The sequence below is a fragment of the Anneissia japonica genome, unplaced genomic scaffold (genome assembly GCF_011630105.1).
Source record: "Anneissia japonica isolate Jap-2015-1 unplaced genomic scaffold, ASM1163010v1 scaffold199_len4679917_cov187, whole genome shotgun sequence".
Classification (NCBI taxonomy): domain Eukaryota; kingdom Metazoa; phylum Echinodermata; class Crinoidea; order Comatulida; family Comatulidae; genus Anneissia; species Anneissia japonica.
This window is the reverse complement of record NW_022686322.1, coordinates 4,162,377-4,185,009: the sequence shown is the minus strand read 5'-3', so window position 1 is coordinate 4,185,009 and position 22,633 is coordinate 4,162,377. Positions and strand designations below refer to the sequence as shown.

General features: G+C 34.0%; 2 protein-coding genes across 4 annotated transcripts in view; both read right to left on the bottom strand.

The window, feature by feature from the left end:
* Window positions 1-5,789: 5,789 nt before the first annotated feature.
* Window positions 5,790-12,632, bottom strand: LOC117114708 (mucin-2-like). The gene is made up of 11 exons (XM_033258398.1): window positions 12,464-12,632; window positions 11,538-11,659; window positions 11,392-11,425; window positions 10,817-10,960; window positions 10,548-10,664; window positions 10,171-10,340; window positions 9,301-9,451; window positions 8,478-8,639; window positions 7,749-7,987; window positions 7,110-7,260; window positions 5,790-6,138 (listed from the first exon to the last, which is right to left on the bottom strand). Exons 1-11 carry the CDS (start codon window positions 12,630-12,632, stop codon window positions 5,795-5,797), a joined length of 1,803 nt encoding a protein of 600 aa, XP_033114289.1. The 3' UTR covers window positions 5,790-5,794.
* Window positions 12,633-18,236: 5,604 nt separating this feature from the next.
* LOC117116567 (lanC-like protein 2) overlaps window positions 18,237-22,633 on the bottom strand; it is an 18,183-nt gene continuing 13,786 nt past the window's right edge. The window contains exons 7-10 of one of the 3 annotated variants that reach the window (XR_004446782.1): window positions 20,570-20,746; window positions 19,667-19,739; window positions 19,001-19,464; window positions 18,237-18,945 (exon numbers count right to left, since the gene is read on the bottom strand). Coding sequence is in view for 2 of the 3 variants with exons in the window: in XM_033260637.1 (XP_033116528.1) it covers window positions 19,388-19,464; window positions 19,667-19,739; window positions 20,570-20,746 (327 nt within the window). In the remaining variant the exon portion in view is untranslated. Of the gene's footprint in view, window positions 19,465-19,666; window positions 19,740-20,569; window positions 20,747-22,633 lie in introns of all 3 variants that reach the window. The other 2 variants (XM_033260637.1, XM_033260647.1) reach the window with 2 other exon arrangements.

Genomic DNA, 22,633 nt, shown 5'->3' with positions numbered 1-22,633 from the left:
CATACACACACACATACATACATACATACATATATATATATATATATATATCTATATTCTGTTTAAAAAAACTCTAAAAAAAAGTGTACAACTAGTGCAGGAAATATACGAATGTATAAATATATATCTGTAGATATACATTCGGCATAGAATACTTAAAAACAGCAAAAATACTGATAATATATCGAAAAACGAATACAGTGCAAGAATATATTAAATGTATAAATATTCAACGATTTTGATAACATTAACGGCATTCTGTTTTCATGAATTTTATATTTATGCGGTTTTTATAGACCTATTTTAATTAAATTTGAATTTAAACAACCACGGATCGATTTTAAGTCACTGAAAAATAATATTACATTTTATTGAATTAATTAAAATGATTTAGATAAAAAAATAATAAAATGTATAACCACACAAAGATTGTGTGGACATTAACGGCATTAAAATCACTATATGCTGTATTCTATTTTCATGACTTGTATATTTATGCGACTGTTATAATAGCCCTACTGTATTCAAATGAAAGCGCATTTTACGACCCATGGATCTTTTTTAAGTCACTATATAAATAATATTAAAATTTATTAAATTAATTAAAATGATTTTTATTTATTTTAAAGAGTACATAAATTTACATTGTTGAAAGTAGGTTGCACTACTATAAAAAATATACATGTCATTACACAACACATTTTTTGCTCTGTTATGTTGTTACTGTTGTTTACATTTTAACTCGGATATTCCGGTTTAATGCCATTGTATTATGGCCAAATTTACATAAATGTGATGTTGGTAGTTTATGAGTGAGACACTTAACTGGATATACCGACTAAGAGGGGTGTTCTTAAAGGAACAGTGGCAATTAGTCGGTTTGCTGTGTTTTAAAAATAGTCCACAAAATGAATGAAAAGGACTCTCTTCAAATCGAATTTAGAGCACAGTCTGCGGTCTGAATAATGTACCTAGAACTGAACAACAACACAACAATGGATGCCGCAATTAAATCTATTACCGTGTATGCCTACAACTAACAGTAAGGCACTAGTGCACGCTTTACTTACCTCTATGTACATTTTCACAACCGAAATTCAATATTTTAGATTATTTTGGCGACGACGTGTCTACGATATACAGTAGTTTACATACAAGCTTGCTTCCACCGTAATTTGGATGTTAGACAGGTGCACAACAACCGTGTAGGCTATCTGAAATAAAATTTCTGCCAAGGGAAGTAGTGTCCTACCAGGCTACTAACATAGAAATTAATATTTCAGTGCCCACTGCTAATTAGCATCCCCCACATTGGTCTAGCCTTTCACTTTTTAGTATATAAATTCCAGCCCTGAAACCTTGAATTAGAATTACCGGGAGGAGGATAGTTTTACTGTACTTTGTATAAAATTTAACAAGTACATTAACACTCTCATATGCAAGTTAAACCAAAGCAACAAAAATACCCGATATCTTTCATAAAAAAAAAAACACAACATTTAAAAAGCATCGTCTAAATCAGTGTTAACTTTTCTAACATTCAAAGTCATTAATAAGACCTATACTGACATAGTCGAATCATCTTTTTTATTTTGACATAGGGAGAGCATCATTTACGACAGTGGTTATGCTACAGAGATAGAAGTAATTATGAGAAACAAATTCCGCTACCGTCTGCAGTAAGTTTTTTTGAGCGCAATATAGACGATGAGTCTCTTTATAAAGTAGACCAGAAATCAAAAAGAATTGGAAAGGAAAATATCAAATGATATGTCGTTGGGCAATTTGATTATTATCTCAAAAATTTTACAAACCTAAGTTTTAAATGATGATTTGGACATTTTTAAAATTCTAATGTCTACCTTGAGCCTATTCACTAATATTTGTGTAAACAGAGTTGGCGCCAGCATTTGCCCGAAGGGGGCCAGAGGTCAACGACAGGGGTTGCCGATGTTCTCGACGAAAGTGTGGTTAGGCGTCAGTCAAAACATTTCGAAGTGGTCCCGGGGGCCTAGGTGTAAAATATATTTCAAATTCTTTTATCACAAGAAAATCCACCACTTTCACCCACTCTAACATAATATATTCACCATGACCGGCTCATTTCCCCCATTCTGGAATCAAAATTTTTCCTGGGGAGGACCCCCGACCCTCCTTTCTTTTCTTTTTTTTTTTTCGATTCATGTAATAAATATACGTATGCAATTACTCAAATTTTTTGTATGTATGCATACACATAAGGCCTATTTACTTTAATAAGAATGAGTTTATCAATTCATGGGGAACACGTATGCAACTACTCATTTGTCTATGTATGTATACACACATAACAGGCCTATTCACTGCAATGAGAATGAGAAAGTTTACCTGACCCTTTTCAAGAGGTGGAAAACCTTGAATTTTGAAGGATTTTAAAGTCTATTTTGTCATTAAAAGACACCTAGCTCAAAGTCGGGAAAGCTCACTTCCCACCATCTAGGAATCAACATTTTCCCGGAGGCAACCCAGACCCCTTTCCCTTTGGGTTCATCGATTCATGGAATCGTTTTCAATAGGGGAAATCCTGGATTTTTTAAGAACTTAAAAGTCATTAAAAGACACCTCAGAATTCGAGAAAGCTCATTTCCCCCATTCAGGGATCAAAATTTTCACGAAGGAGGACCCAGGACACAACCCTCCCCCCTCCCCACCCCTCCACCATTCTTTTTGGGATTTATCGATTCATATAAGAATACGTGTGCAATTACTCATTTATTTTATATAGGCATACTCACGTAAGGCCTATTTACTGTAGTTAATAGGAATGAGAACAATTTACCTGACCGTTTTAAGAGGGGAAAACCTTGAATTTTTAACAAATTTAAAGTCCTTAAGTCATTAATAGACACCTAGCTCAAAGTCAGGAAAGCTCATTCCCCGCAATCTAAGAATAAAAATTTTCCCCGGGGGAGGACCCCGAATTCCCTTCCTTTTTGGGGTTTTTGGGAAAAATGTTGGCCCCACCCCCTAACTTTGGACCCATTCATATTCCCATTTATCTTACTAGTGGCTCCCCCACTTTGAAAAACGTTCCACCGGCCCTGCTCATTACCACATGTAATTCTACAAATGTTATATACATAATCGTATGTTCCACGTGTGATCGTGGCTGCTATACAGGGAGAAAATTTCGACTTCGGTGAAACAACCATAACAAATGCATTAGTGCCAATGCAGTTTGTAGTTGTTTTTCCTGTTGCACAACATTTTAATTTGCCTAACCGTTCTTTGGTGATATTAAATTTGTAGTAGTAGATATTTTAAATGTCTTACTGAGTTACAGAGAATCTTAAAATTAAACACTTATAAATTGGCATCAATTAAGATCTTAGGATTTTTAACGAATAGTCCTTCACAAAATAAGTATACATATTACTTATGATGTTATTCTATGTCGACACTAAGTCAACATTTTACGTTTATAACATAGGGAAGCACGTGTGTTCAAAGTAAGATAGAAAAATATGGAGACGATGGTAAATGAAAATACAGACATCGAAGGTAGACTTAAGAAACACAAAAATATTTATTTATAAGTTTCACGTATATTTCGGTTGTTCCTACAACCTTCTTCAGGGTGTAAGTGAAGACGTAATCAAATAGCTTTGACAGATCATCTTGTCACATTAACATAATAATAAAGGGTGTATATCTAAAATAACAAATAGTTTATACATGGCAAACTATTTGTTATTTTAGATATACACCCTTTATTATTATCCTGCCACACCCTCCCCAGTTTAAATGCAGGGGCGGGATCAATTTTTTTTTTAACGAGAGGCACCAATTCCATATAGGCCAAGATGTAATATAATTTCTCAAATAAATAATTATCCAATAATGGTATAATGCGTGTGCAGTATATGCTGTTACTAAACGTTTAGTATTTGTATGCCATTTTGTATTTGTTTCTGTTAAATAAAATACTACAGTGGCAAACTCCCCGTCCCCCTTCCCTAAATCCGGCCCTGCTGCTCCATCACTGTTTGTACACCCAAACTTCCAAAACGCCCGACTCAGATACACCCAATTTCAGTAATATTATTGTGAAATTTATTACATCATTCTGTTCAATGACAGTATATTAGCAAACTGTCAACATTCTTATGCACATACTTCTATACCATTTCATCATCAATACATGTTTAATAATTTATTGTGCAAAAGTTTTAAGATATAATTTTTTTTAAATAAAAAATAGAATATTTCCTACCGCATGTTGGACAGCAATCACCTTCATAGGTAAATAATTTGCCCGGAAAAAAACACGCTTCCCTCAATTATTTTAACAGTCAAACTCAATTAAGTGTATATTTAACTACACTTAACATAGGACTATAATAGATACAGGCATGCACGTACGCAAAAAACCTGCGGCAATCAAGCACATGCAGGTAAACATACATAGGGCTACTCTAATAATATTAAAAATAAAAACAATATCAATTATAACAATATCACTAGCAATACAGATCAAGCTAATAACAGCGGCATAACAACAACATTAACAATAAAGAAATAATTCCTGATGATGACATGATTAATGTCGAAATATTGAATCCCAACACGATGGCGTACATTTCAATACTTGGAGTATGTATTATATTTTCTTATCTGAGATTAATCAGTGGACCTTTCGGTATATGAAGAAATAAATTGTTCGAAAAAGTTGAAATACCATTGAAATAACATTATTCGTTATGCATTTAGTTTGTTTAAGGTTGTTTATTGCTTTGAATTTTACCATCACATTTTTAAACTTTTAATTGGAAAATATTATATGAAAACTATTTTGTGTATAAAAAGGATAAACATGATCTGGAGTGATGTTAATGATCTTGTTTGATAAGAAAACTAAATAACTTACATCAGTGCATTCAATCACATCGCATTGGATAGAAGCAACTTCGATTCCGTCATAAGTACATATGATTGTATCACAAGGGTCGTCAGAAGGTACACTATCACCAGGCTGATATTCAAATTAAAAAAAAGAAAATAATTTTCAGATATATCTGATAGACAAATTTAGTGCACAACCTTTGTCGACCCCGTCCTTTAAATAACTAGCTACTCAATGTTTAATAAATATAATACAACAAAGACGGATGATCAAAAATAGAATTTAAATTAAGGCAAACAACATATTATCATTCAAATTAAACCCTTAGAATATAGAAATATTGTCATTAAATATAATGCAATCCATGTGTAATTATTTTTTCTGAATTTCCAAAAAGTTTCAACACATCATTGCTTTAAGACAAATGTGTAAGTAATAAAAATAATCGTGTAGAAAATAAACACAGAAAAATCCGTGTGGGAAATATAAACAAAACCAGAAAAAATACTTACCGCATTATTATCTGACGCCATTGTAAGTACACTCTGAAATTAAAAGTTAAATTATCACAATTTCTATTTTATTTTATATGGATATATAAAAAATTAGAAGTTCAAAAGTATAGAAATCAGTAAAAAAAAAATAACAGAGACATTTAAAAAAAAACAGGCAAAAAAAATCATTCTTATATGTAGCGAATTACTTTCGATGCTAAATATTGTTTAAGTTTCTTAATAAACATGATATAAATCAAAGGGATTCACTTTATTTTTGTGTAATACACAGTATCTAGGGGACATCCCTAGGGACACTATATTTGGTCACGAAGGTGCCCCTTATATGGGTTTTTGTATACTGTTTTATTGAATAGCTGACAGCATGACATGAAAGAGTAATGTGATTTTAAACACACTATATAAAATGAATTTGCCTAATGTATCTAATAACATTTGATTCACACTGCTCTGTAGTCATCACTGATGTAGTTCTTGTTGTTGACATCGTTGTCGTTGGTGTTTCTGTTGTGGTCACTACGGTTGTTTCTGTCGGTGTTGTCGTGGTCATCTTTGTAATCGTTTCTGATGGTGTCATTGTTGATATCGTGGTTACAGTCGTGGTTGGCGATATAGTGGTGACCTCCTCTGTGGTAACATATGGTGTGGTCTTGGTGGTTGTAACAGTTGTGATACGTACTGGAGTGGTTGACATTCTGGTTGTAACCTCAGTGGTAGAAATTGTCGTAGATTCGGTGGAAACTGAAAAATATAAAGATGCATACCATATTTATTATTTATTAGAATAAACTCCCAATATGAATAAACACCACTTTGAATAAACACCCTTCTAGAGCCTCATTTTGAGTAAACGTCTTCTTCCAGGCGTTTATCTTTTCCTCGAATAAATGTCCCACCTACTTTTAAATGATTGTAAACACATCCAATGAAAACAACATATACATTAAAACACTTATATAGCGTTATTTCATGAAAATCATAGCGCTTAAAACGTAGACTAGCCCATACAGTATAAACTTCTCCCTTAAGGGCCTCTTCGTGTCGGAGTATCCCACCACTCTCGACTGTCCCCAACAAATGCTGTATGGACGATTACATCGGCTAAAACCCAACTCGTCTCGAAAAATGTACTGGGTTCTTTATAGTGCACATGAGCCAATTGTGTACACTGGGCCTACAGTAGTCCTTATCCGAGAGACATGTTGCACCTCCAGCGCTGATATTATGACTGTAGGTAACATGCAGCTCCCCTGCCTTAACGGCTCGGCCATTCGACTCGTGAACCTGTTCAACATATTTTATTAATGTACTTCTACATTGTTTTTATAAACTTGGTTGGGATCAATAGGTTTTTATGATCAGGCAGTAACACAATTTGACGGTAATATTATGTGTTGTAGTTCCACATTTACAGTGAAATTAAGGGCGTATATTTGAGGATACGTATCCATTTTACACCAAAAAAATAAATAAATGCCTTTTAGGGACAACACCTCAAAAATCCTTCTCAACAATAAATCCCCCCCCCCCCTCTGGCGTTTATCCGAATAGATACGGTATTAATATTATATAAGGATGGATCACAAAATTCTCATAGGCACTATTGTCTTTATCAATCAGACCAGGGGAAACATACCGGGAAAAGTATTTAAGGGAAAATGTTTGTGAGAAATCTGGAAAAATCTGCTCCCGAACTGGAAATGTGTACTCACCCTCGACTTTACCAAGGAATTTGAATTGCAAAGTTGGAGACTCCTCTTGAACACTTGATCCTGTTACTTCTATACGTACAGAGTCCAAAGGACCAACCAATCCTGCTAGTTTTACACGTGCGACATCATTTCTAAATACAACCTCATATTCCTGAAATTAATTTATAAAATATAAAAAATATAAAATAAAATAAAGTAATGTTTATGCTACTAATCCACTTATTATAAATTCGACACAAACAAAAAACATTCGACACATCCTCGTGCAAAAAAAAATAACTAAGAGTGAATCAGGTTGTAATAGGTTTAAATTTTGGGGTATCACACTCTAAATATCTGTACAAAGAGATATGATGGACTTGACTTAGTAATTAGGTTAATTTAATTGTGATTTTCCGTTTTAAAATATTTTACACGATAGCTCTTAAAACTATACCGTACTATCTATCTATACACTACAGTATTCCCTTCAGTTTTTAAAATCTAAAGCTTAAACTCACTGTAATCTGTGTTTGTTCAAACAACCAATAAACCCACACCTCAGATTTGTTTTGGTATTTTTCATTAAGACAGGATCAATGAAATAAATAAATCCTAATGATGGGCGATAAAATCATTGATAAAATATATTGTTCTTACATTTCTAGTCTCGATAGACATACCATCTCTGAAGACTGTTATCTCGACATTTGTGATAAAGACATCAACATCACTTGATTTGAAAACAACAGCTGACAACTGGACAGGCGAGGGGAAGGTGGTTACAGCCCAGATATCAAGAATTGAATCTGCTTTGAATGGTGACTCGCTTTCCATAGAGGTTAATCCCTCACCTGGGCTTGTTGTACGCTTACCTTCTTCACCAAGTTCAGTCAACTCTTCAGAACAAGGTCCCTCATCAAAAAGACATTATTGTCAGAAATTGTGAGCAAACAATGGGATATTTATATTAATAGTACAACTTAAGCAATACGTGGTGTTGTATAAACATCATTGCTCTTTAGGTGGTGTATTAATAACCGAAAAATCAAATGACATATTTCAATTTTATATATTTCAAAACAATTGTTATATATTTTAAATTGTTTTTGAATTTTATTTTTGCCATCTATGTGATTTCTAACTGTAATTGAATTTTATATATTTGAATAATGCTATCTTCTTTGTTGTAGTTTTTCAGTGTGGAGAGCCACTTTGACTGTTATTTTTTTTAAATAAAATAATAGCAATCCTGCCTTGCTGAATTACTACCTGTGTTTTTGTATTGTTTTTTGTATGTTATAAGGCAAAATAAATGATATGATATTATGATATATATGGTGAATGATTGGTAAATATTAATGAGGACTTTTTAAAATAATTCCTTACCTGTGACTTCCATAGGTGTAGTAATTGCCATAGTTGTAGATTCTGTGGTTGTTCTGGTTGTTGGTAAGACAGTCGTGGCTTTTTCTGTTGTCATTACGTGGGTGGTTGTTGGTGGAACAGTAGTAGACTGTTTAGTTGTTATGGTTTCTGTAGTTGTCACAACTATAAATACAATACATTACACAATTATTATTATTTACCTGTTTTATAAAGTGCACTTACGAGCAATGTGTAAATTTCCTTAACGGTTAGCTTAACGAATTTTAAAAGAAACAAGTTCGTAATTATCATCGTTTTAAATGCTACATGAATACATTTTGAATATGATGAAAAATTAAAATTTATTCTCATGGTCCCTAAATACTATATAGATTGGTATCTTTCAGTATAAAAACTGAAATATATGTCAACTGATGTCAATGACGGTAAAATGCCAAAGTGCCTTCAAAATCAGAACAGCTAGCAATGCATGAACAAAAGTAACTGTATCTGAATATTCTCGCCTTCCAAAATCATGCATTTTTTTCATGCAAATGCCAAGATTTCATCAGTTTCAAACTTTATAAAAGGCCATTTTTAAACAGTGGGAAATACAACAATGGATGTTTCTGCTAGGGCCAACTACAAAAAAATAACATGCCAAAACACCAATAAAAAAAACAAAAGAAAAAAAATAAAACCTTAGAAGATACTGTGGATAACCCCTAAAGGTTTCTGATGGATTTATTGAGTTTCTTTGTTTTTATAGTAAAACAAAGAATAAATAACAGGATGGATGAATGAATGAACGAATAATCGAAAGGATGAAATATATGTTATCTACCCTCAGCTAAACAGACATTGACGTCGAGTCGTAAGCTTAGTCCAGAATCTGACCATTCTTTGACAGAAATTCTAAGAGCCTTCACCATATCAATCTCTACATCAAACTCAACGACTTCAGAACTGTCATTCCGTTGTTCAATTTCGAACTCCTAAGAAAAAACAAGAAATTCTTGATTTTCAGGTATTCTTTTAAAATATAATAAAATTTTATCTTAAGAATTACAATATATCAGTTTTATTTCTGATGTTAATACATGAATGGTAATAGCAATTTAGTTTATAATGTTCATTACAATATTATATATTATATTATGAATCATTTTAACATTTTAACACTGTTAGTAGAATTGTTTTATTCAATGCACATATGTTCAGTCGGTACGTACAAACAGAAAATATAATAAATTTTACGGGATTTAGGAATAACTGTTTATACTCCTTGGTAGTAATACGTATCATAAGATAATAAACTAATTAGAACATTTGGGGTCAGCTCCTGATGTCTCACAGCGACCGCAGTACAGAACATGTGATCTGGGCAGCACATGGCTTAATTATCATTTATAAAAGACAATAGACTATAACATGTAGTTCACGTAAAGAACAGCTTGGTGCAATAGAAACAAACCACTGCAAACATCACCACAGTTTTGTGCACGCACACAGTAGCTACCAACGGTTTAACCACTTGCCCTATATGCTTATTAAAAATAATAAGAAAAACTTACCTTTGGTAGAACATCATTGACCTGGTCTTTGAATGGCAGCCATTGGTCATCATTTGGTTCCTGGTACTCTACAGTAAACACTGCTGTAACCTTAGACCCATCACCTTGGATAGCAATTGCCATTAACTCAATCGGCTTACTAAACACAACGCTACCTCTGGAAGATCATCCTCTGCACTAACCTCTGGTGACCAAGGGTTTCTACTATCGATAATACTTGAATCATCACTATCCAAAACATTTTGCAGGTAGCGCTTGACATCAAGAGGAGACTCCAAAGCGTCAATTCTTAGAGACTTTCTACATGGTCCTACAAAATGGACAGTAACAATATGTAAATATTTCTAACTTTAATACTGTATTTATTATTTTTGAAATAAAATAAATGGAATAAATTTTATAATGGCTACGACAAAAACTATTGTCGGTTTTATGCAATAAAAATATAAAAATATTTATAAATAGGTATTATTTTTGTTATTTAAAAATTCATCATGAAATAAAAATATCTTATTACCTTCAGTTGGTTCTACTGTAGTCGTTAACTTGCTTGTTGTATTCTCAACTATCGTATTTGTAGGTGCTGGTGTTGTAACTGTCGTGAATGTTGATGTCTGTGTTGTTGTTGGTAGAACTGTTGGGGTAACTGGTTCAGTTGTAATCATAGTTGTGAATGTGGTCGTTGTGAATGTAGTTGTTGGCATCTCTGTCGTAGTGGTTGGCATCTCCGTTGTAGTTGTTGGGACCATTGTTGTGGTTGTTGGCAGCTCTGTTGTCATTGTTGGGTCATGGTAGTCGTTGTTGGCCTTTCTGTTGTGACTGTTGAGGTCATGGTGGTCGTTGTTGGCATCGTGATTGTGGCTGTTGGTATCATGGTTGTTGTCCTCACAGTTGTGATCTCAGATGTACTCATTGGAGTTGTTGTAACTTCTAAAAAAATATGTTAAATAATTATCTTAATAAAAGTCCGTGTTAAATTAGTTGAATTACCTTCATAGTGTATTAATAGTGCCATTAAAATATATAAATGTATAAATTCGAACTTCCGACCTTCCGCTGTCAAGGCGAGCGTCATAACCATTACACCACAGAGGCTTCATGGTTGAACAGATTCAAATACGCCAGATACACTCTATTACACAATAGGTACGGCTAGGTCGCAGATTCGAATCCTGTCAGAGGCATTTCATTACACAATTTCTTTATTAATTTATAGAGCTACATTTGTTGAGAGCTATGCTACACGATGTATTATTATGTCCTTCATTCAAACACTGTATTTACCTTTCGTTAACGATTTAATAATTTAACAATATATAATAAATTATTGTTAATTCCAAGTAATAAATTTAGGAACTAACCAGTAGTTTTGACTGTGGTTCTAGTGGTTGGTGGTTCTAGTGGTTGGTGGTTCTAGTGGTTGGTGGTTCTAGTGGTTGGTGGTTCTAGTGGTTGGTGGTTCTAGTGGTTGGTGGTTCTAGTGGTTGGTGGTTCTAGTGGTTGGTGTCATCTCAGTTGTAGTTGTTGGCATTTCCGTTGTGGTTGTCGGCATCTGAGTTGTAGTTGTTGGCATCTCCGTTGTGGTAGTTGGCAATTCTGTTGTAGTTGTTGGCTTGATGGATGTATACTCTGTATATGAAAACGAAAACATATTTAAACATTTTCTGGCAGTTAGGTTAATGATATCTTCATCAGCATCCGTATCATTATTATCTTCACCATTATTATTATTATTATCATTCTCCCCATCAATTGTATTTTAAGATTCAAGTCTTATCAAGAAACACGCCGCAGTTTAATTAAAATGGTGACAATAGTTAAGTTGTTCAAATTGGTGGAAAGCCTGCGTTCTATAATTGCTACACACTTAAATAGAAATCAGTCGCCGATTTTATAGAAATGCTCGATCGGTGATCCCATCGGTAACTGGCTATAGCCACGGCTGGCCTAGAAAATCAAAAACTATAGCCTAGTATTACTTCTCCCAGGCCCTAATCGGCAAGGCCTACCTTGATTATTGTACATATACTAGTTCATTTACGGAACAATCCATCATTTAACAACAACAGCTAGGGCGTATGCATTCATTTTTTCTTTAATAATATAATTGATATTGTTTTTATTTAATAATGCTTAAGTCACTATCTGTGCTAAACTATTCGTTGGTCTCTGCTTCAATTACGTTGCAGTTGGATTACGATAATAGAGCCGTTGCCGCAGCAGGCTTATGTGCAAGTTCAGTAACGCTTTAAACTTATTTCATTTCAGTTTCAGGGTGCAGGCCAATGCATACACTGACTTATTCTTTCATTAAAATACTGTGACACATTGCATAACCCAGTTTAAATAGGAAAATGAAATTAATTATAATCACTACTACCAATAATATTTACAATCAATTTTATTAGTTTTACTAACATTATTACAACCTACCTTGCTCAATACAACCAACAAATTCAAAGTATACCAAGATGTCCTCATCGGGAACATATTCCAAAGTAATCGTGATGGAAGTTACATCAAGAATTCCTTCACCAGAAAACAGTAGTCTGTCTGTCGCACGATTTCCGGTAAGTTCCTTCTCAAACACCTGTAAATTCATCAATTAATATCTCCATTCAATATTTCGACATTAATTATGTCATCATCAGGAATGATGATGATGACATAATTAATGTCGAAATATTGAATCCCAACACGATGGCGTGTATTTCAATACTTGGAGTATGTATTATACTTTCTTAGTAATCAGATTATACTATTTCAAACCATATGAAATTATTTGATTATTTAATAGAAAGCTCACTAATAAAAAAAAAAGAATATTTAGTTATTAACATTGCATAATAAAACAATATTGAAATTACCTAAAAACAGCTAATGTCAGCGTGAAACACTTTTGCTAGGCTATTCTCGCTCAAACGAAAATGTTGCAAGAAGAACCATGTCGTATTTTTTTTAGCTTTTGGAGCCATATGGCTGACAATTTTACGTTATTTCGTCAGGTCGAGGTGATTTCACTTTATTTGACAATAGACTGATATTATTTTCACTCACAATAGAGTAGTCGCAATATTAATAATACAAATTCAATTCAAAAAGGGAAGAAAAGCAAAAAAATCTCTTGATTGATTTAAAAAGTAGTGTACATGCAAAAAGACTAAAGTAATCACCGTTTTAATAAGTTTATCATATTTGGTTTTTCATGGTTCGAATTTTGAATACGTCACAAGCATCAGTAGTTAATAAATCATTATTTTTATGAATGTTAGTTTGCACGAAATATATAAGCGTTATGACTAAAAGGATAATTTTAAAAAACTTTTTATGATGAGTATTTCAGTGGCAGGTGCCATAATCATAAATGTTCTTACCTCAGCCCCAACCATGGTGGGGCTGAGGTGGTCTACACTCTCCATCTGTAAAAGTCCCTCTCTGGGCCCAGCTTTATTTCAAATTACTGGATCCGCCACTGGATATTTTAAAAATTTCGTATGGAAATAAATGTTAATTGCATTGCTTAAACTCAATTGAGGCTATAGGCGCCAGAGCTTCTCGGGGGCTTCGCCCCCTGGTACACAACCTAGGCTTGGGCCTACGGCCCAAGCTTTTATTTTTCATTTCGTCCCACCCCCAACTTTCAACCACGGATCGACGACCTTGGGGAATGATAAACGAAACGAAACGTTCTGCCCTGACGTATGACAATGGAGCGACTCCAGGCCCGTATGCGCTGCAGAATGGGTGTGACCCGTGCGTGCCTGCAATAATCCCACCCACTCCCCACCCCTAATTATCAAAGGTCCACATTTTCTAGGGTAGAGACTCTCGCACGTTCCAGAAATCCAACCACCAAACCTCCATGACCAATCAGAGCAGTTCCCAAGTAGGATCACCTCTTAGTAAGGGCCCGGTTTTTAACTGCATTTTGAGAAATTTTGAGATAGAGAGTGATTAATTGCACGAAAGTTTCCATGCTGGTGCATCTGCGCTTAAACTTTCTTTGTAGCTATGCATTGCGCGATGTGACATAGAATCAACCTTTCTATGGAATTGAGTATCCATTCAATTATTTAAAAAAAAAATGCGAACCGAGGAGCCCCTGTTCCTCGATTCATAAAAAAAACAAACAATCATACAGCACAGTTCAGCACATCACAGACTTCATTTTCTGATCGATGCATCAACTCTTCACATCTCATCCATCACAACACGGTTTATCTGATTTTACATTTTTAACACATATAGGGCCAGTTTATAGTATAGCTACTTTACCGGTTGAGAGTACAGTAAATTAATATTTTGATTGTTGTCATTTATCTTTATCGTCCGTAGTAATTATACTCGACTACACATTGTTACTTAATCTTGGCTTCGTTCATGGGGTACTATGAATAAGCTTCGGTACGGTATTCTTTTGATGACGATTTCAGAAACTCAATCGAAACGTCGAAACATTCTCAACAAAAACAACAACCATCTACGTGGTGTACCATAAACATTTAATATGGTTAATACTATATATAGAGAAAAGCTAGATAGATTTTATATACAGTAGTACGGTAAATGTTCATGAAATTTCTTTTAAGTATTATTGTTAGGCCCTATGTTTCGGCTTTAGCCTTTTGTAGGGGTGTGAATGTAGTACAAACACTTATCAATTATGTGCATGGTTAACTAAGTTTTCCTTTAATGAAAAACAATAATAGGCCTATGTAGAGTTTTAACGAATAAGAATTGAACCAAATTGCATTTGTTTATGTGTGCGGGAAGACGAAAAAATGTGTTTGTATTGTTTTGTAAAGATTGCAATCTTTATTTTATGTATTTTATTTATGTATTTTTTGTTCAATTTCAGAAATTAGAGTTTCTAAGTTTCCGAACGTTTCGTTTCTCTGTAACTGTTGTGTGTCTGTTCTGAAATAAATAAATAAATAAACAAATAAAAATATTCATGAACATGTGTATAAGGCTTTATATAATAATACAAACATGAACAAACTTAGGTCGTTGCGCAACTTTATAAGCGGACGCACGCTTGTTTAATTATATCTAGCCCTATTATAATTATTACCGGTATGCAAAATGTACGGACCCACAGGTAAGTTCGGTAACACAGCAAGGCATCAATTCGGGTATCCAAGCATCAAACCAAGTAAAAACCAATTTGGTGTCGTCAAACCTAATACCCATCTTGTAAACTACCTACCGTACTCGCGTGAATAAGCGCCCCATTTGAATAAGCGCCCCTCGTGAACGTGAACATTTCCTTAAGCGCCCCGTTTAAATAAGTGCCCCCTTCTAATTTGAATAAGCGCCCCTCAATAATATCATAAGATTTTCTTTTTAGCAAGTCAATAATCTCATCAATTCTGGGACTGTGGTTTTGGCATTATTTGAGCTGCAGAGTGGAATCACATTCTTCTTAGGTCAATATCAAAATGAGGATATTTCTCTCGGACAGATGAGAGCTCCGATCCCTACACAGACAGTATATTTCCAACTTTCCTCTCACATAATTGCCAGCTAACCACTACCCACCACCACTAATTGAATCTGCTATTTTGCTGTTATGTAAATATTCACAGCATTCTTGTCATGAGCCATGTTCTCTGAACGATTATCTTTTCCGCCTAACCACCATTCGTCCTTTATAATCTTCTTTCATTCAAAAAGTGCCTCTTGAAGTTCCCATAAGAACACCTCGATTTTCATCTATTTCCATAAGCGCCCCCTCAATTTCCACTCATAAGCGCCCCGTTTAAATAAACGCCCGTTTGAATAAGCCTGGGCGCTTATTTTAGGCCTAATCTAAATCGCATAGTATTTATTTATCTTATCGTTATGTTATTTTATTTCATTCGTACCGATAGTTGGTTAGGTCAGTCTGTAGTTGATAATGGTAGCAGGTGTTGCCTGATGCTGTTATCTTATCAATAGGCCTTCAGTGACAGTAGGCGTATATAACACTAAATAAATGTTTTAATTCATTTTGCCATAATGATACTTTCAGTCATAAAACATGACTACTACTACTACCAGTATAGATTCAACATATGTTACGGCTACCAACAGGGGTGGCGCCAACGGGGGAGGGGGCCAGGGGAGAGCTTCCCTCACCCCCCAATAGTAAATGAAATTCATATGCTATTCAACTTGCATGTAAATTAAAATTACGAATGAATGGTGACTATAGCTTAGAATTCTAAGCTAACGTATATAATATAATAATAATAATATAATGAGATTCAGGAAGTATTGGAATTATTGAAGTAATATAGTAGTTATTAATGAGGCGAGTAACAATAAAAATCGTTATCAAACAAATAACCACCAAACAGGAAGCTATTGAAAATATTACCAAAATTGTTTCCTCAATTCATTAAAATTTCAGTTTAGGAATAGCGGCATTAATAAGTGTTATTTCTATTTGATGTATTCGTTTCAGATTGTAGCTGTTATTGAAAAGAACTGATAAATCGTCACGGGGTTTTTTCGTAAGCTAAACGTTTATGCAAGGATTCAATTGGCCATCACAAGCGACTACGTGAACCGTTCACAGTGACTGTAGCTTCTTTCATCAGCGTTTATTTGCTGTTGTCATTTCAAAAAAAAAAAAGGAAAAAAGAAAAAATACATAAGCGTTGCCGTATACGACGTTGCTGATAATCCCACAAAATACCATCATGGACGTGTGTAAGTAGTTCTTTTTCAGTATTGAGTGCCATGTAGGCATAATAGATACGCAGTAAATTCTAAAAAGTGATAGCAAATCGGCATAGCTACTGAGGCAGCGGTGGCTCCAGAAATTTTCCGACAGGGGGTCCAACATATCAGACGGGGTATACGAACCAAGGCGGCGGCTAGAGCCTCGGTCCCAAAATCAAAATCCCTGCAGGGGGACTGGGCGGATGCAGACGGTGCGATCGCACCCATCCAAATTTTATTGAGAAAAATAATTGTTTTATTAAACTGTTGATATGAATTACCGGTAAGATTTTTAAGGTATGAGAGCGCAATTTTCGGACACCTAAGAGTCGATAGTCTCAAAATTTTCTTGGACTTTCACGCACTCCCTCCAAATCCTGCATCCACCCCAGGAAGGTGTCCGTCGCTGGCTGACGGAGTATGGACTGGTGCTTTAAATATAAAAAAATGTCTCTTACCATGCAAACACATAAATCGCACTTAATTATATCAATCAATGATTAAATTTTGGTGGCTTATATGAAAGAGTTTATGTAGTCTGATCAGACAATGATGCTGTATGAGTCAGTGTATCTATCCTACTTTTCTGCAGACAAAGTTCTCTATAATTTGTGTGTTGCTTTATAAATGCCCAAATACTGACCATCCCCTTCCCACGGCCCCCATCCCCAAAACTACGAAGTCATATAATATTAGTAGTTTTCGATTAATTTTAGTGTCGGATGAAGATATCCGAAAATTAATAATCAGTGCAAATGAAGGAAAGGAGAAATCTCACAGTCCATATAGCAAGTTCAGTGTTGGTGCAGCAATCCTGACAACAGATAACCAGGTTATTAAAGGTTAGAGCATGTTGTGTGACAATTTACTACACGAGGACCCCACTGGAAATAAGTCTTCTTTAGACTTCAAGGGTTATCCTTGTTGTTTACACCAAATAAATCCATCCATCCACACTGATTGTTGTTTCTTAGCTTCAAGTATTTTGGCTCATCCTTGTGTACCATTGAACCGCTTTTTTTATTACTTAAAAAAGTTTATCTGAACCTGCTACCTCTTGATATTAAGATTAGTGTCGTACCGCTAGATCACAGGCAGTAAATAGCGCAGATCTAACTCAGAAATACCATCTCTCATACAGCTGACTGAAGCGATCACACATGATAGCGGGCAATGACAAGCTAGAAACAAGCCTGTAGGTCACAACTGCGAATATAAATATTAAATCAATCTGCATACAACGCTGTTTTGTACTCAGCAGTGCTGCTCAGATAAATTTGAGATTGAACCTTAGCTATGAAATAAACAAGCTTGTAACAAGGCAGTTTAAAAGTGCTCATAATACCATACCAAGAGTGCTCAAACTGCATATAGTAGTGGGCCAGCTAAATGCAAAACAGCAATGCTACTATCTCAATAGAGTGCTCAACAAATATATTAAAACATATATATATATATATATATATATATAATTCTATATACTATACAATATACAACATTTCTCAGTTCCTAGTGAATGAACTCTAGGTGATATATATACAATGAAAAAAGTATAGGGTAAACAAAATATTTAACCAAGAAAATAGGAGCACTACTTGTGAAAGTAGTACTTGTAAAAGTAATCTTGTTACAACCATTAAATATCCATATAGCTTAATAAGAAACCAAAACATTAGAAGGAAGTTGTTAATTTTTTAACATAATATTTGTAGAAATCTTAGAAATAAATGTTATATGTAATAAAGGGTCTTAAAGGCACTTCTCTTCTGGAAGAGCATTCTATCTGAAAAAAAAACATGTTTCAATGACTAAGTCCAGAGATATTATGCAATTCACAAATTGTCATACTCATTTCTTATGAATACTACTCTGTGCATTTCGCTTGGGTCCTAGAGCAAGGCACTTTATGTACAATGCTCCAGTCTACACAGCTGTATAAATGGGTACCAGCAACATCCCACCCAGGGGGAGTATCGCACTCTCATCCACTTCACACTACAGGGCATAAGCTCCAGCCCTATGAGCCCCACGGCTTGGCAAGGATTCATTTTTTTAAGCTATTCTAAGCCACCTGTGTTAGCAAGTACAAAATTTATGTATTTACTTTATATAGCAAAAATAAAAATAGATTTGTCAGGACTGACGGAACTGACCTCACATTATATAGCAAAAATAAACATATTTTTGTCAGGACTGACGGAACTGACCTCACATTATATAGCAAAAATAAACATAAGATTTGTCAGGACTGACGGAACTGACCTCACTGTTGTATTTAATTAAGCTCTGTCTGTAGTATTTGGTTTTACAGTAGAGTACAGTATGTTATTTATGGAAAATTAATTAGCACAGTCACTCTCCATGAGCAACCTCCTCTGCTCCATGGAAACTATTCTTAGTCATGCTGTCATGCAACTAATTCAGCACAAAACAAAATGTTGTATCCACTTACAGTCTAAGTGGTGGGACATATGTCAGGACACAATCAAAACAGCCAGCGCAAGATCACATGAGTATTTAGTAAGCTCGGTATTTGTATACAGTACATTGTAACGTTAATAAAATACAATGTGTACAACTATAATACAGGATAACATTTTTTGTAGTGCGAGAGACAATAGGCCTACAATTAGGAAATGGCACAAAATCTTAAAGGTAAAATGCTGGAAACTTTGCTTTGAGAGGATGCAAAACATCACTTAAGTAGTATATAGCACCTGCCATGCCTGGAAGAAAAAAATTTATAATTATAATCATAATGTGTAATTATACATATTGTTATGGTAACTAAAATAATACTGGTATGAGGGTAGCTGATTACTCCCATAACAATGACAAAGTGCAGTTAAAAGGTAAGTTGGATTGACAATTACGCACAAACAATGAGAATTGATGGTCTGGCATGAAGGAAAATGGGACAACACTTACCCTCAAACAATGAGAAAGGGCGGTCAGGTTGTCGGCAGCCATGTTTGTCATAGTCAAGACACCATTCTGCAAACTAAAACAGACAGTAGTCAATTGTTAAAAAAGCAGATAGGTTGTCTTCTTTAGTTGTTGTACACATAAAATAATAAGTTTTTAAACTACTGTAGTTTAATATAATTTGGTATAAATATAACAAAAATTCGAAACTAGGCCTTTTTTACAGTTCATAGATAACCATCATTCATCTTGCATAATTTGGTCACTATGGTAACACAAACTTGATCTTTGGCCTTCGCATAAAATACACATTTAACAATACAATACAACAAACACACATATGGGCCAATTAAAAATTATGGGTCTGGATTACAAACCTAGAAACAGTGTAACACACTACATGCGTTTTTTTCTCTATAGCACCCCTATGCACACAATAAACACTCTAATCGCAAGCGTGTATAACGCTTTCAGCATATAACTGTAAGTTTTGTTCTTACAAGATGCATTACAACAATAAGAACTACCGGTCTTGGATACTTATTGCCTGAACAGTCATGTAAGTAATGTATATTTAATTTTATATTATCATTAATGTATAATCTAGACGATGTTAAAGATAAGTACATACGCCCATAAAAGGTAAGTATATACACTCATAGTATAGTATTAAATATGTTATTATATTATATTATATTATAACTTTTGTTATTTTATATTTTGTTATAGTTTTCACCATGTTTAATAAATTCCATGGTAACCAACTGCTTTTGTTGCCCATGTGATTATTATTCTCGCGTTGACACTTACTGGGCCAGGACCTTCCCATCGAACCCAGTACAAATAGGGATGATAGAATTGATGTTTGTATGTGTGTATGAAAGACTACATCAAATTTCCTTTTACCTTCCAAGCCCTGTGTAGATGCTTCTGGTTACCGGTGACTTGGTACAATGCCACAAAGGCATAACCGTTCCCACTGGTTCCATGACAAAGTCCGTAGCCTTTGCGAAGCAAACCTCTAGCCCATATGACATTACCACATGATTCAGCCTGATCTAGGTATTTCTGGTCACCAAACTTCTACAGAATATTTCAAAACTTAATGTTGAATAATATTCAGTTGATAAAATGGAGATTTCGCAAACTTACGAAAACGATAACAAAAACGAATACGTCATTATCATTACCATCATTCATGCCTAAAACATTCTTGACAATATGCTGTATGAACTGAAGGCATAAATCGCTTACGTTGTGACAGATATGATACTGTAGGGGAATATAAATAAATTGATTTATTAATTAAATATTAATTGATGTAACCGCATTCATGAACGTTTTTCGTAAGCTTGCAAAAACTCCATAAAAAAAAGGATTACTTTACCTCAAAACAACGTATCAATCCTTTAATAAATGCATCATTGTCCGGATCATAGGCATAAGGATTAGTCTTGCATAGCATCAGAAAAAATTGCTCACTAATTTATTGTCACATAAATAATATTGGTTCTATACATCATTCTTTATCAGAAATATTTTTGATACTGTATTAATGTTATAGTTGGAAGTCAAGAGCTTATTTACCTTTTAAGTGAGCTATTCAATGTTTAAAGGCAGAAAACACATCTTCAACTTTCATATTAATTGCTATTGCTCCAAGACCAGCCAGTACTTTTGTTATTATTATTGCATGTGTATTATGTATTATTTTTTATTTGAGATATATTTATTCAAAGTTCAAAATTCAATATAAAAAACATACATAGCAGCAACAAGGCTGAAATGCGTACAGATGTACAAAAGTAAAATACTAAAACGGCAGAAAAATGACAACACAAAAAATATAATAAATTACATGCAAAGATGAGATACAAAAAAGAAAAATCAAACATCATAAATGCGAGGACACCGGAAGGAGCATTGGAAAAAAACGGACAAAAAAGGGAAGGGGGGGGGGGGGGGGGGGAAACCAAGGCACCGGAAAGGGAAATTTTGAGTTTAAATTTGATTTATTATATCAGCAAAAAATTGGATTGGACTTGTTTGAAATCGTTTGGTTTTGCTTCTGCAACAATTAACCTTAAGGGGTTTCTAAGTGTCATACAGGATTATCACCTGAAGAACCTCACCGAAATCAGTCTTCGGATTTTTTTTTTTCTCTTTCGTAGGAGTTTAACCCACTTTTATTTCTTTCTCTTTTTGTTACTTTTCTTTTTTTTTCTGCTTCTAATACATATTTAAAAGAAAAGAAGTATACAAAATAAAAACAATTGCACTTAGGAGGGGTCAGTCCACAATGGCTGACTATCTTTCTTTTTTTTTTTAACATCCTTCCACTTGTAATACTTTCTAAATATTTTTTACCAAGATGTAATTAACATTATTAACATCGTACATTAAAAAGAATTTCTTCAAGTTTATATACATATACACTGCACAAATACATAATATTATTTTCCTTTTAAATCCAACCTTTACCTTTCAGGGGAATTTCATTCTCCTTTATTTCTTTCTTTTTTTGTTATTTTTTTTTGTATGGAATACACTCACATACATATACATTTCACACTCATGATATATATATCTATATCCGTATACATCCATGCACACACATACATATGCACACATACACATACGCACACATATACATGCATACATACATATATATACATACATATACACACATATATATATATATATACACATACATATACACCCCCATACATATACACAGGCCATATATCCATACATATACATTCTTTAACACGACGCAATAATTACACTTTTTTGTTTTCTTAATTATTTTATTTTTATATCCTATTTTTTCTTATATATAAAAAAAAATAGAAAGAGGCGTATTATTTTGATAATTATACGGTATTATATGTTACCGTTCTCGATAGAAGAGCATGATGATAATTGTGTAATAATATTAATTATAATAATAATTATTTTTATCCTTTTTTT